Source organism: Lytechinus pictus, chromosome 17, assembly GCF_037042905.1.
Source record: "Lytechinus pictus isolate F3 Inbred chromosome 17, Lp3.0, whole genome shotgun sequence".
Classification (NCBI taxonomy): Eukaryota; Metazoa; Echinodermata; class Echinoidea; order Temnopleuroida; family Toxopneustidae; genus Lytechinus; species Lytechinus pictus.
In genome coordinates, this window is record NC_087261.1 from 27,635,490 (window position 1) to 27,649,102 (window position 13,613).

General features: G+C 38.7%; 1 protein-coding gene across 1 annotated transcript in view; it reads right to left on the minus strand.

Annotated features, from left to right (window-relative positions):
* LOC129280924 (uncharacterized) overlaps nucleotides 1-13,613 on the minus strand; it is a 299,775-nt gene that overhangs the window by 149,338 nt on the left and 136,824 nt on the right. The window contains exons 117-131 of the mRNA XM_064112511.1: nucleotides 13,270-13,508; nucleotides 12,253-12,486; nucleotides 11,674-11,820; nucleotides 10,930-11,355; nucleotides 10,030-10,350; nucleotides 8,559-8,673; nucleotides 7,772-7,989; nucleotides 7,256-7,573; nucleotides 6,911-7,077; nucleotides 6,230-6,389; nucleotides 5,598-5,784; nucleotides 4,770-5,002; nucleotides 3,599-3,832; nucleotides 2,673-2,819; nucleotides 1,363-1,788 (exon numbers count right to left, since the gene is read on the minus strand). Of these exons, the coding sequence (XP_063968581.1) occupies nucleotides 1,363-1,788; nucleotides 2,673-2,819; nucleotides 3,599-3,832; nucleotides 4,770-5,002; nucleotides 5,598-5,784; nucleotides 6,230-6,389; nucleotides 6,911-7,077; nucleotides 7,256-7,573; nucleotides 7,772-7,989; nucleotides 8,559-8,673; nucleotides 10,030-10,350; nucleotides 10,930-11,355; nucleotides 11,674-11,820; nucleotides 12,253-12,486; nucleotides 13,270-13,508 (3,572 nt within the window). The remainder of the gene's footprint in view (nucleotides 1-1,362; nucleotides 1,789-2,672; nucleotides 2,820-3,598; nucleotides 3,833-4,769; nucleotides 5,003-5,597; nucleotides 5,785-6,229; nucleotides 6,390-6,910; nucleotides 7,078-7,255; nucleotides 7,574-7,771; nucleotides 7,990-8,558; nucleotides 8,674-10,029; nucleotides 10,351-10,929; nucleotides 11,356-11,673; nucleotides 11,821-12,252; nucleotides 12,487-13,269; nucleotides 13,509-13,613) is intronic.

Sequence of the window (13,613 nt, forward strand, 5' to 3'; positions counted from 1 at the left end):
GATGGGTATCACAAGTAAACGGTGTGGGCTACATGTAAATCCAGGAACTTTGGGTTATTGTTGATAGCAAGAATTAAATCCATTAAAAACCTTCACAATATTATAAACATGCATGCTTAGAAGTTTACTTCATTTACCAACATCAATATACATGTACATAACTGACCTCATACATTTACAAATTTTTGACATTTTAAACACTTTTTTATGCAGCAACAATTTCCTACACTCCAAGGCTTCTGAATTACTATTGATGTGATTTCCCAACCCATGCAGATATATGTATCACTTAATTTTCTTCCTCATATTACAAATTGATATCACAAATCAAATCTGTTTGATTTAATTTGGTTATTTATAACATTTATGTGGGGAACAACAGCAACACTCATGCTGGCCAGTCATGCATTTATACACTAAAAGCACACCGATATCGCAAGGGTGAGTCAACAGCTGAAATAAATTTAAATACCATCGTGAGGTCTCCCATGTTCTGTGCCAGGTGCAAAGATGTTTAGAAAATAAAATATCACAATTCAGCAGATGTATGTACAGTTCAGAGAAGCTGTCATTATTTTAAATTTCAATAATACAAAATATGCAAAATGCTGTAGTAAACAACTTATATGCATTTAGCTCTGATCCAATTGCCAATGGGCAATTCCATAAAAAGATCAACCTTTTTGTACATACGTCCGACCCCCATTTTTCTCAAGTCTTACGTCACTTCATAAACTGAGCAAGTCATGGTCCTTTGAGAATATTACAGACTGTCATAAGAACCAGAAATCAGAGACAGAAAATTTCATGAAGGTCTCGCATACATGTACATGGAGTCGGACGTACATATTTTACGGAACTGCCCCCCTCCCCCCCCCCCCCCAATTAGAGCTTAGTACTGACCCAAGTGACGATTTCTGCTCTTATAAACTCAACAATTACATACATGTCATTATTAACTGCAACCCTTGGTATGATTTGAATAAAAAATAAGTAATCCCAATCGATTTCTTTCCCTCCAACTCTTTTTGAAAAAATACAAACAGAATCACCTTCATTATTCTATTTATTACTGCTGAAATATGTGATTCAGATGATTAACTTCAAACAATATTGGTAAAAAACAGTAGACAGCATTTGGTATTGTAAATGCACTCCAAGTTTTCTACCATGTGACTTAAGAAAGTATGCAACTCTGAATGTATATGATATTTAAAAAAATATGTATAAATACCACAATCTCTGGACAAAATAGTCTAAACTATAGTAATCTACTAAAAGTGTAAATTAAGTGCTCCAAGAGTGGAATTAGATATAATAAATTGATGTTAGGGAAAATTAAATAAATATCAAGATACTTACCGTTGCTTGTTCCTGGAAAGTGGCACCGGTCTTGTTGATGAATTTTCTATCTCCCTTCTGATCGTTGATGTCCTCCGTGATCATGCGGTGCTCATCCAGCTGGCTCTTGAGCGTGGCATAGTCTGTTCCAACGTTTGCACCTAGCATGTCAATCTTGTTCTCTGTCTTCCCCAGGAAGGTCTCCAGCTCGTCTGTCTCCTGCTCGAACTTCTTGACCTCTTCCAATGCTGGGTTGAGCTGATTGGTGCGGACGTAGGACTGGTTGAGGACGACGTCAAAGCGGGACTGGAGGTTCTGGCCGCCGTCCTGTAGCTTGTTGAAGTTCTCTGGACTGATGCGGTCGCCGTACTGCTGCAGAAACTGGACAACGTCTTGCGTGCAGCGAGCTACGGGTTGCTGGTGGCCTAGAACATCATCGTGAAGAACCTACAATGTAGAAGACAAAATGAAAATATATCAAGAACATCATTAATAGAAATAACAATGCAAGTAATTAATGATGGAATTGTCAAAAAAATGATTTAAATTTGATACAGCACATCATCATGAAAAACATAAAAGATAAAATGAAATATTACAAGAACATCATTAATAATAATAATAATGCAACTAACAGAGCACATACATATCTGCTCTGCTGACACAAGATCAAATATAGTGTATGGTTTGATGATGGAATTATAAAAATATGATATAAATTTGATCAAGCATAATCAAACATACTCCAGATCCATAATTCTTTTTTCTATCTATTCACAAAATGAAAATAGAAGAAAAAAATATTAATCATCCATAAAATATAATATCTCTCCGTCTCCCTCTCTCTCTCTCTCTATAAGTTTGTAACAATCCATTATTATAGGGCACATGCATTTGAAATGCTTTTATTCACCATTGTGGAAATGCACATGATAGGGCCTTTCATCTACCATTCTGGCCAGACTCAATTGAATCTGATGACTAGGGTTACTAGTATTCTGCCTAAAAGCACTGAGTGATGTTCATAACTGATATGCAAATGCAAATTGCTATCATCATCATTATCATAGTCATCATCACCCTCATGTCTAAAAGTGCCCCTCCCTTTTCCATGGATGCAGACAATTTTACAATGGAAAAAAAATTGTTCCTCATATAAGAAGTTACATATAAATGGAAGCCCTGTATAAGAGAAGGGGGAACCCTGGTGTAGTGGTCCACCTGCACTCCCCCAATCAGTTACATCAGAGGAGAGACCTGAGGGTCATAGTGATTCCGTTCACTTTTCGCCTCCCGGGCACGAGTGATGCCAAACAAATTATAATAATTACCTTGTGGCTTTCCACCTGTTTCTGGAGAGGTTGAGACTGGTCACTCTGGGGCTGTTCAGACCCTAGAGCATGCTCCGCCTGGCTTACCCAGTCCAGGAGATCCACAAGTGCCGTCAATTTCTCTCTCAGAAGAGTGTCAACTCGTTTCTAATAGACAAAAGTAAGGATCGTGTAAAATAAAAAGATAAATTTAAATGATAAATGGTATCATGTAGGATTTTATATTAATATTTTCTTTCTATCTTACTAATATTTCAAGTGTGCAATATTTTTTTTCAGTTCCATGGTATTTGCTCTGGCAACAATTGCTCCGCTATTAATTTCACACACTAATCAAATGACTTACATCAACCCTAGACGCCCTTTAACCCAAAACCTAACATAAAACCCTATTGGAGCCCTAACCCTACACCTTAGACGATATAAAGCCCAGAGCAATTTTCGCAGGAGCAAATGTTGTGTCACCTATTTGTTCATCTGTTTAATTTTGATCATTTTGATAATGTGAATACATTGGAAATTTGTTTGGTTGTTCTTATACTGGGTGAAATAAATGAAAGGAATAAATCAATAAATGAAAGGAATTAATGAATGAGTGAGTGGGTGGGTGGGTGGGTGAGTGAGTGAGTGAGTGAGTGAGTGAGTGAGTGAGTGAGTGAGTGAGTGAGTGAGTGAGTGAGTGAGTGAGTGAGTGAGTGAGTGAATGAATGAATGAATGAATGAATGAATGAATGAATGAATGAATGAATGAATGTATGAATGAATGAATGAATGGACTCTATCTACTACTTCTCGATATAAGGCCATTCTTACAAAAAAAGTTGGTGATAATTTCAATCAAACTCAAATTAAAATTTATCACTACTTGAGTCTGATTTGGATCGATCTTAAATCTGTATGCAATAGAACCAAGGTTTAGCCCTTACCCTTTCTTCATCTTCTCTGACAAGGTCATCCAAGGCCTGAGTCGAATCCCGCAGCCAGTCGTTGGAATCGTTGTAGACCTGATCGTAGCGAGACTTGAGCTTGTCGACCTTCTCTTCCAGTGGTTGACGCTGGTCCTCGGAAAGCTTGTCGCGGTACTCCCTCTTGAAGTGCTCTGCAGAGCTGATGGTGTCACTGACTTGGGGTTGTTTGGCTTGCACCTCTGCTTGAAGAGTCTGAATCATAGAAGTTTGGGAGATAGATATATAAGCTTTAAACTGTGCAATTTTAAGAGCAACTTTAATGTACCCTTGCAACAATGGAGATACCTATAAAGAATGTTAGGAAATCTTGATCCCGTAACACGAAGGTTGGCAATTAATCGCACACTCAATTTTGCACACTGTTGTCAATGCAATCAATCGTATAAAAATGTTCTCCGATGGTTGCTATGCTTTGTGTTATGGGCCACAGATAATCAGATTAATCATATTAAGAAGACAATGCAATCTTTTAAAGGACAAGTCCACCCCAACAAAAAGTTGATTTCAATAAAAAGAAAAAAATCCAACAAGCATACACTGAAAATTTCATCAAAATCGGATGTAAAATAAGAAAGTTATGACATTTTAAAGTTTCGCTTAAATTCACAAAACAGTTATATGCACATCCTGGCTGGTATGCAAATGAGGAGACTATGACGTCATCCACTCACTATTTCTTTTGTATTTTATTATATGAAATATGAAATATTCTAATTTTCTCCTCATTGTCAAGTGATACAACGATTAATTCCTCACTGAACGTGCAGAATTAGCATTGTTTAATACTATATGGTTCAGTCAAGTTGGTCCTTATTGTCAAATCTATAAAAAATGAAATATTGTATAATTCAAACAATAAAAAACAAAAGAAATAGTGAGTGGTGGACATCATCGACTGAGTTACCTAGTTGTGCATATCACTGTTTTGTGAAAAATAAGCGAAACTTTAAAATGTCATAACTTTCTTATTTTACATCCGATTTTGATGAAATTTTCAGCACTATGCTAGTTTGATTTTTCTCTATTTATTCAAGTCAGCATTTTCATAGGGTGGACTTGACCTTTAAGTTGACATTGATAGCAAGTTTCATGAAACTGAGGCCTTGACTTTCACCCTCTTTCAACATACCTTGAAAGCCTTGACTTCCTCCCTAAGTGGCTCTATCTCTCTGCTCTTTGGTTTGGCCTGTACAAGCTTGGTGTTTGTGGCCTCAACCCAGTCAAGAGTGTCCTGGGCATTGTCGGTCTCCTCGTTGCATCTCTCGGCTACATGGAGATCATCCAGGCAATCGATCAGGTGCTTGCGAAGGTCGGCGTAACGTTGGTTGACATCATCAAGCTCACGCTGCACTGGTGTGTCGTCTACATAAATGGCCAAAGTGAAAGAGAAAAATTATGATTTTCCACATTAACTTGCGTGAAATACATGATCTCAAGTAGAAATAAAGACAAGACAAGACTCTTATTTTCATCTTTTACTTTCGTATTGATTATAGTTTATCTTTTTTTCTACTGCTGTTCTTTGTCAAGAAAAAGGAAATTAAAGTTCCTATGTATATTAAACTACATTGCTTGATTATTTTTTCAACTAGAAGTATTGGAAAATGCAGTGGGTATTGGAAACACAAATTCTTAAAAGATGTGTTAAGGATTGCACCATCAAATTTAGGATCAGTCTAATTACTAAAAATAGTACAATACAGAACAAAATACGTTTATAAAAGCCTCATCTATCCTTAGTCATGACTTCTATTGGGAATCCTACTCAGCGTGCATTCCCTTCCTTTCCTCCAATTCCTGCATATACAAAACAATGCAGGACAAGAAACCTGCAGTGAAAGTTTGCAACCAGGAAAGCTGCGGATGCTACTTCTGTTAAGGTACAAAGAGGGGAACCCAATCACACATCAAAGCTAGGTACAGTGTAAGTCCACAAGGATTTAGTTGATAGACTCACCACCAATATGGGGCTCAGACTCGACTCTTGACGCTGGTACTGCTTCTAGTCCAGGCTGTGTGGACCTCTGTAAGGGTTTGCATGGTACTGCTTGAGCTACATCCCTCTTGAGCGCATCTAGAGCATCACCAGTCCTGTTGATGCTTATGACGTTTGGTTCATAGGCATCCACTTCTTCCAAGAAAGGCTGTAAAGATAAAAAATTAGTCATTAGACCTCGATCCCACCGCTGCCACCATTAATGTGGTTGCTAATCTATTATTCTATGTTAATAGGAAACAGGACACTGGATGATGTCAACTTTGGAGTTAACAGTTGGTGTTGGTTCTGGGCCAATGTTTACATCAGCACGGCACCAAGACCAAGAATAAGACTGGTCTTGGGACAAGTCTCACTTGGTTTAGAGCACAAACATTTTCCTGTAACTTTTTCCTTGTCCAGCATTTCCTCATACATGTATTGCAACATCATCCATTTTCAATTCTATTTCTTCAGAAGCAGTGGAAAATTCTGCAATCAATACTGGATATTATCAAGATATACCACAGCAAATACATGTATCAGTCAATACCTATCAATCCATCTTTCCAATAGCCATTTACAAAGCAATCATTGCTGATTCATCTCTTTACCTTGAGTTCTTTCAGTCTGGCCTGAATGGCAGCCTTGTCCTTGACATGCGGTCTGGCCTGGTCTACCCGTCTCTCCATGTTGGTCAACCAGAAGGTAGTGTCCTTGTGCTGGGTGCCATATTTGTCACTGGCGGCCTGGAGGTCATCCACCTGCTTCATCCTGTCAAAGGCCACAAGATATTCAGGGTTAACCATCATATTTGTACAAACTGTATTTAGAAGCTCCATTAAGATGTTGCAGCCACCAGCTGCCTTTCACTCATTGTTTGCACGGATTTTACGTGAACTGAGCCCTCCAAAGACAAAGCTCTTCAATTAATCACAGAACTGATTTCTATGCATGATTGCATTGATCATTAGATGTGCAATCAAGATAGGAGAAAAAATCTATATTGACAAATGCTTCATTAAATGATGTACTGTGCAATTCTCTTTGCAACTTCACCTCCATGTACTTTATCAGACCAATATACATGTAGCTTCCCCCATAGGGCTTCTTTGGGTTATTTAATATAGCATGATTTTAGGGCAAGAGGTTCATGCAGCATACTTCACAAAGTTAGGAAATCACTTACACTTTAAATCACTCACACAGATTTTCACCACCACTTTATCAAGTCTAAAGATGGATACAGGTCTGCCACATCATAGTAATCTATTACTAGTACTCATAATCTTTACCTTTGTCCAAGGCTATCCTCCAGTGTGGCCCAGTTAAGGTTGACATTGGCGATGATACCCTTGACGTGTGATGTGTCGTTGGCTCTGGGTTCCTTGATGAGTTGTTCTCCCATCTGCTGTACCTGCTTCAGGGCAGGGCGTTGACCATCAACCTGCTGGCGGACATCCTACAAAAGAAATCAAGTTCAAAATCTGTTTAAACTATTGTCCAAGGTCAATCAAAACTCAAGAAACTCAAATGCATGGACCAAATTTGGGATGAAATTATTCACATCAGACCAATTCACTCACTTTCTATTTTCTCCAACTCTATCTAAATTGGGAGATTCATCTGTTTGTGCTTACCTTGAGTTTGCCAATGAGCTTTGGAGTGTCCATCTGTCCCATCTCCTTGGCATTCAGGGTCTGGATCACCGGAAGCTCCCAGTCCTCCAGCTTGTCCACCCGGTTCTCAAAGTCACCAACCCTGTCCACGAGTCCCTTGAGAACATCGCCGTGCCTGGAGGTGGTGTCACCGATCTTCTTGTAGCGGTCGTTGACTTCAGCTAGCTTGTCGCTAATTAGTTTGGCCTCCTGGGGCTCACTGGTTTTGATCAGCTGGGTAGCGGCTTGGTTGACTGCATCAATGTCAGGCTTGTGGCTAACAATGTCCTTCTGAAGGATCTGTGATGGCAAAGAGGTTAGAATATACAGTCAATACTTCGATCTTTGCCACAGCGAGCGAAAGTGCACTGTTTCTACATGTATCATTACTGCCTGGAAAGAACTGCCAAAGTGTATGAACTATTATTTCATACTAACACCAAAGAACTTATGTATATTTTATCAGAAAATGGTGATGAATACAGGAAACAATCTAACCTGTTGTGACTCCATGTTCTCCAGGAGAGGCTCCTTCTGGAGACTGATCAGGGTTCCCTTCTCCATGTTGTAGCAGTCCCTCTCTCCCTTGTCTAACCAGCGCAGGAGCATGTCCAGGTTCTCCTGGACACCCTGTGACTGGCTCAAGGCTCGGCGGAGAGCAGCAAGGCGGTCGTCGATGTTGCCTTCCAGTGCTCGGTAGCGCTTGTCAATGTCATCTACAGTATCAGAAACATACATATTATGTTCTTGACATCTTATCTACAGATACCCCAAACAACATCTCTGGTTAGACAGTCCAGAATGGACCAGCCCAAGATATTTGGTATGAAATTCTTTAAAAGCACTGAAAAAGGAAAGACTTCTGAAGTACTCTCATCTGAGTACAGTGAGCAGCAAATCTTCTGTCAAAGGTCAAACATTGATCCTTTATTCTCAAGATGCAAGTACATAACTTGAGCAGGTGCCTTACAAGTAAGGAGTAAATGTACTTGTAAATTCATTGTAGCAATCAAATTCATCTTTCCTGATGGAACTGTTATCAATATACATGTACATGTATATGTACATGTATAATGAAAGGCAACAAGAAATGTTTTATTTATCTAACAACAGTAATAGCTTTGGTCAAATCTAATTCAAAGTGAATGGAAATATATGCATATGTATAACCAATGATAAACAAGGCTTTTACATGACTCTAAATGTTGAATAAGCAGAACATCTCCATCGGAGTCTGCTGAGAATTGGACATACATGTAGGGGTTAAAGGTCAAAGTTCAGATACCTGATTGTCTTGTGACATCCCTCTCTACAGCGGGTTGAATGACCACCAGGTCATTGGCAGTGTCGTTGACCTTCTCAACGTCGCTAAGGTGTTGGACGACATCATTCCTCAGATTCTACAAATATCAAAGGAATCATTGTCATCGTCAGTAAAATCGGAATATTGCTCAAAATATATCACTCAAGACATCCAAGGAACACTGCTCTGGGTTCTGTTTTATAAAGACTTGTTAGAGTAACAAATGCACAATTTCCATGACAAGTTTACTATCAGCCAATCAAATCAAATGATTTCAGTAGCTTTGAACTGTTATTGCATATTTGTTAAAACATGTTTTATGAAACTGGTCCCCTAACTTCTGACTTTCTGCACTTATTTTGCATGCATATTATTGCACGTAATCTAAAGAAATCAATTACAATTACAAATCTTGGCACTGTTACACATATGATACAATCAATAAAGCAACTAATCATAATTACAAGTCTATGGCAAACCATGTACATGTACAAGAGGTTATATAATTTCAAAATATTATTTTTATCTCTTTATGTAATGGAGCTCTATTCCCATTAGACAGACTTGAACTCTGCAATTTTGATCATAGCAATTGATCATTTCACATGTAGCATATACACTGAATCTATATACACTCCATTTTTACAATTAAAAACAATATATATTAAACAAAATAAAAAGGAATTCTAATGTTTTTTTCACAAAAATATAGAACAAATCATAGTGGTAAATTTCATGCATGCACAAATCAACAAACATTCTATCCCATGTATAAATTTGATCAAAAATATTGAATGTTTTGCTCAATGGAAGGACCAATAACCTACATGTACATGTAGTATACAGTACATTTTCAAATTAAATCTAAAACACATATATGTACATATTCATTGATTACAGACTAAAGAATTTCACCAGAAAGTTTAGACATTGCAATATCAATTATTGAGTCAGGCATCAAAAAGATTTTTCCAAGAAAAACAAATCCAACATGGATTACATTGGCTTTTTTAAAGGATATCAGGCAACACATTTATGTACTTACTGTGGCATCCTGAGATAAGTTAAGAAAAGATGGCAAAAATGAATAAAATGACACTTTTAATTCAACCATTCAACTTTGCGATTCTTATTTTCCTTGTTCTTCATACCATCAGATTCTCCAGAAGACTAGATTACTTTTTGAAATTTTATATGCATTTATTGGATCTTTAAAGACATTGTGTGACATGATATTAGACGCTAATTAATCATATACGTGTATGTATTCCAACACGTACGTTTCATGTGAAAACGTTTTGGTCAGGACACGAACACGTAGTTGTTATTGGAAGTTGAAGCTTTGATTCTTCTTTTGACATACATGTATTTCTTTGATTTTACATTAAGAAAGTCTGTGGTTTTCATGTTGGTACTGAATATTGTGAATGGGTGAAAAACAGTTGTACTGTACCTGAAGTTTCTCGATTTGCTTCTCAATGGCTGTTGGATCGGCACTAATAGGCTCCTTGAGAAGCTTGGCCAAGGTGGTCTCAGCGTTGCCCAACCACGGTAGAATGCCTTCAACGGCATTGTTGAAGAGCTGATGATGGTCTACCAGGACGCGTAGCCGTTGCGTCAGGTTGGACGAAGCGGTCTTCAGGTCACCATACTGTCCATTGGCGTTGTTCACGATGTCACGCAGGACGGTGGGTTCTGGCTCCTCACGGAATGAGTCGTTGAACTTGCGAGGGAGGACAGTCTGTCGGAAGTTGGCAAGTTCTTGACGATAGACCTGGTAGAGGAAAGTGTTTTGAACATTAGCACAAATCTGCAAATTGCAATCCACAACCTCTGGTCTGTCAAATATTCCCCCAGTAACATACTGAAAAATCCCCCAACCCGTCTCATTACATGTACATGTACATGTACATATGGAGATGAACACTCTCCCACTCTGGTAGACGAGCCGTTCTGACTACCAGACCAGCAGCGACGGATAATGTGCATATATTAAGAGGATAATGTCTTCCACCAAATTTAAATGACACAGTGGGGGACCTGTATTCCATCCTTTTCTTGTTAGCACAAGATCTCCAGGACTCCTTTTTTCTTCAAAATTTCATCAGATTTGCGGATCTGTTCTGCCATGTGTATGAAACAACATTAACTTTAGACTACACTAAAATATATTTTAAAGGGACAACTGCTATAGGCACTGACATTCATGTAACCAGCTTTAATACACTGTATGTAATTCATTATCGATTAAACCAAATTGAAAGGACCATGTGCAAAATGTTTAAAGAGATGGTGAGTGGTATTCTTATTACTGGCCACGTCTAAAAGGCTGTGGATATGAATGAAGCCCAACCTTTTCCCCATCCATGTTCCTCTTGGCATTCATGTTCAAGAAGCGCACATCAGCTCCTTCCGTTAAGATCTCCTCATTGAAGGCACTCTGCTTCTCAAACTGGTCTTTGAGAGTCTTCAGGTCACGACCAATATCCTTCTGTGCCACCTGCAGCTGGCGATCAGCATCTCCAAGCCACTGGGTGATCTCCTGGTTGTCTTCCAGGATCTTGTCAAGTTCAGGGATGGCCCCGTTGAGGCGGTTCTCGCGGGTCTGCGACTGGACGTAGACCACGTCGTAGCGCTTCTTGAGCTCCGAACTGAGGTCCTGTAGTTTGGTGCGGTCTGTCGGTTTGAGCCGGTCAGCGAACTGGTCAATGAGCTGTTGGGCAGTCTGAACGACCTCTACCACTGGCTGCTGATGAGCCACAATGTCCTCGTGCAACACCTACAAAGAATGTCAGAACATAATTATCAAATAAAACTTTTATAATGAAGCAACTGACAACCTACAACTATACTAAAATATATTTGACATGGACTCACTGTTATAGTCACTGAAATTCATGTAACAAACTTTAATGTGTAACCCATAGTTAATTGCAACAACAAAATTGAAGAACAAAAGCTCATAAACAAGCATTATCTTCCAAGGAGGCAAACGAAATGAAAACTGACAAAAACAAAGGTAATTAAGCAGCCAAATAAACATACAGAAAGCCAATGAATGGGAGCAGATAATACAGGAAGAAAGCTTTGACCTTACCTTGTGATCCTTAGCTTGTGCACCAAGGTTCTTGGGTACTTCTGACATGGGTTGTTCTGAGCCCTGTCTACGTTCAGCCTCTGCCACCCAGTCTAGAAGATCGGCTAGTCCAGCAAGGGCTTGCTGCAGACGCTCAGCCAGGGACAACTGGTTTAATGCAGAGACAGAGAAATACATTGAGACAGGTGACCATAACATGCATGTGTTTCACCCACAATCCAGGAAATGAATCCAAGAGATAGCTTTCATATCCAGGACTCCTATCCAACTGTGGACTGTCCTCAGTTAGATGAATTAATTCAAACTGGATTTTGAATATATGTGTTATTAGCCCCCCCCCCCCCAGAAAAAAATAATAAATAAATAAATGCTGGTAATGATAATGTTGCAGGGAAAGTCCACAGTTAGTGAATAAATGTTACACATCGAGAAAGGTGTTCATGCTGTACTAGACTGAAATTTTGCACACACGTGTCCTCATATTGCTGCAAAATTTCAGGTTAATTTCTATGTCCATGGCTGACAGCAAATACAGGTACATGTACATGTGAGTCAGAAGTAAATATCTAAGATTCTCACCCCTTGGTCTCGCTCATGCTTGAGCCTATTGAGTTCATCGTTGGCATCCTTCAGCCAATCTGTGGAGGTGACGTTAAGACGACCATAGCCGTCTTTCAGAGCGATAGTCCTGCGGTTGAGACTATCCTGCTTGTCGTAAGGGAGGACGTCCTTGTTGTCAGCAACAAACTGCTCACTTCGGAGGCTTACATCATCAATCGGGATCTTGTGGGCGCTGATTTCAGTGACAATTTTCTAGAAATATGAAACAATAAATACATTATAAAATCCTTTGAATTTCTTTCATTTTTATCTCATTTTTTTTAGATATTGTCAGACAATTTGTTGCTATTGTTGTTGTTGTAATTTGTAAGTTTCTAGAAATATGAAACAATAAATACATTATTAAATCATTTGAATTTCTTTTCTTTTTATCTCATATTTGTTAGATATTGTCAGACAATTTGTTGCTATTGTTGTTGTAATTTGATTACTACTTTGATGTGTTTTATCAATTTGCACCTCAGAATAGTTTGCAAGATAGATGGTGATTTATAAATGCTGCTATTATCATTATGATGTGTACATTGCAATTAACAAACTTTAATATGTGCAAAGATTTCAGTGGCAATAGCAGAGATAACTGAGATACGGTTTCCAAGAAACAAGGGTGATGTTTAAAGACTTCAATGTCAATAATTTAGCAATTGAGATTTCCAAATTTGTGAAAGGCTGTTTGATCGTTTCTGTTGGTGACTGAATAAATACACATCGTAGAACATGCAAATGTAAGTCTTCAAGTAGATTTTTAGGAAATGACTTTTATATGAATTATGCACTGTCGACCCTAATGGGTTTTTTTTAATTACTGCTCTAGTAAGTATTCGATGAAGTTGGGTAAAAATGGAGGTAATTTGAGGATGGATGAATACAGAATTTAGGGACCTGCAGATACATGTATATGATCCATGCAATTGATTGTAAAACTCTGCTCTATGATTAATAACTAAATTTTGGGACTTAAGACCAAGCTCTCACCTCAAGATTTTCAATCTCCTTCTCCAGAGGTTCGATCTCCGTAGCTGGGATACGGGGCTCGGACCTCGCTAGTTTGGTCTCTGTAGCCGTCACCCATTCCAGCTGCTCACCGACCTTCCCATCACGCTCGATGTACTGCCGTGTCAGGTTGAGGTCATCGATGCGGAACTGCATGTTCTTCAAGAGGTCATCGTAGCGGCGGTTGACGTCTGAGAGTTGACGCTCTGTTGGTGTCTCATCTTTATTTTGGAGAAGAAGAAAAACAAGAGTCCAAAGTAGTCATTTTTACATCATTGAATGAGTCACTTCTCTTCTTCATACAAGAACATACATGTACATGTACA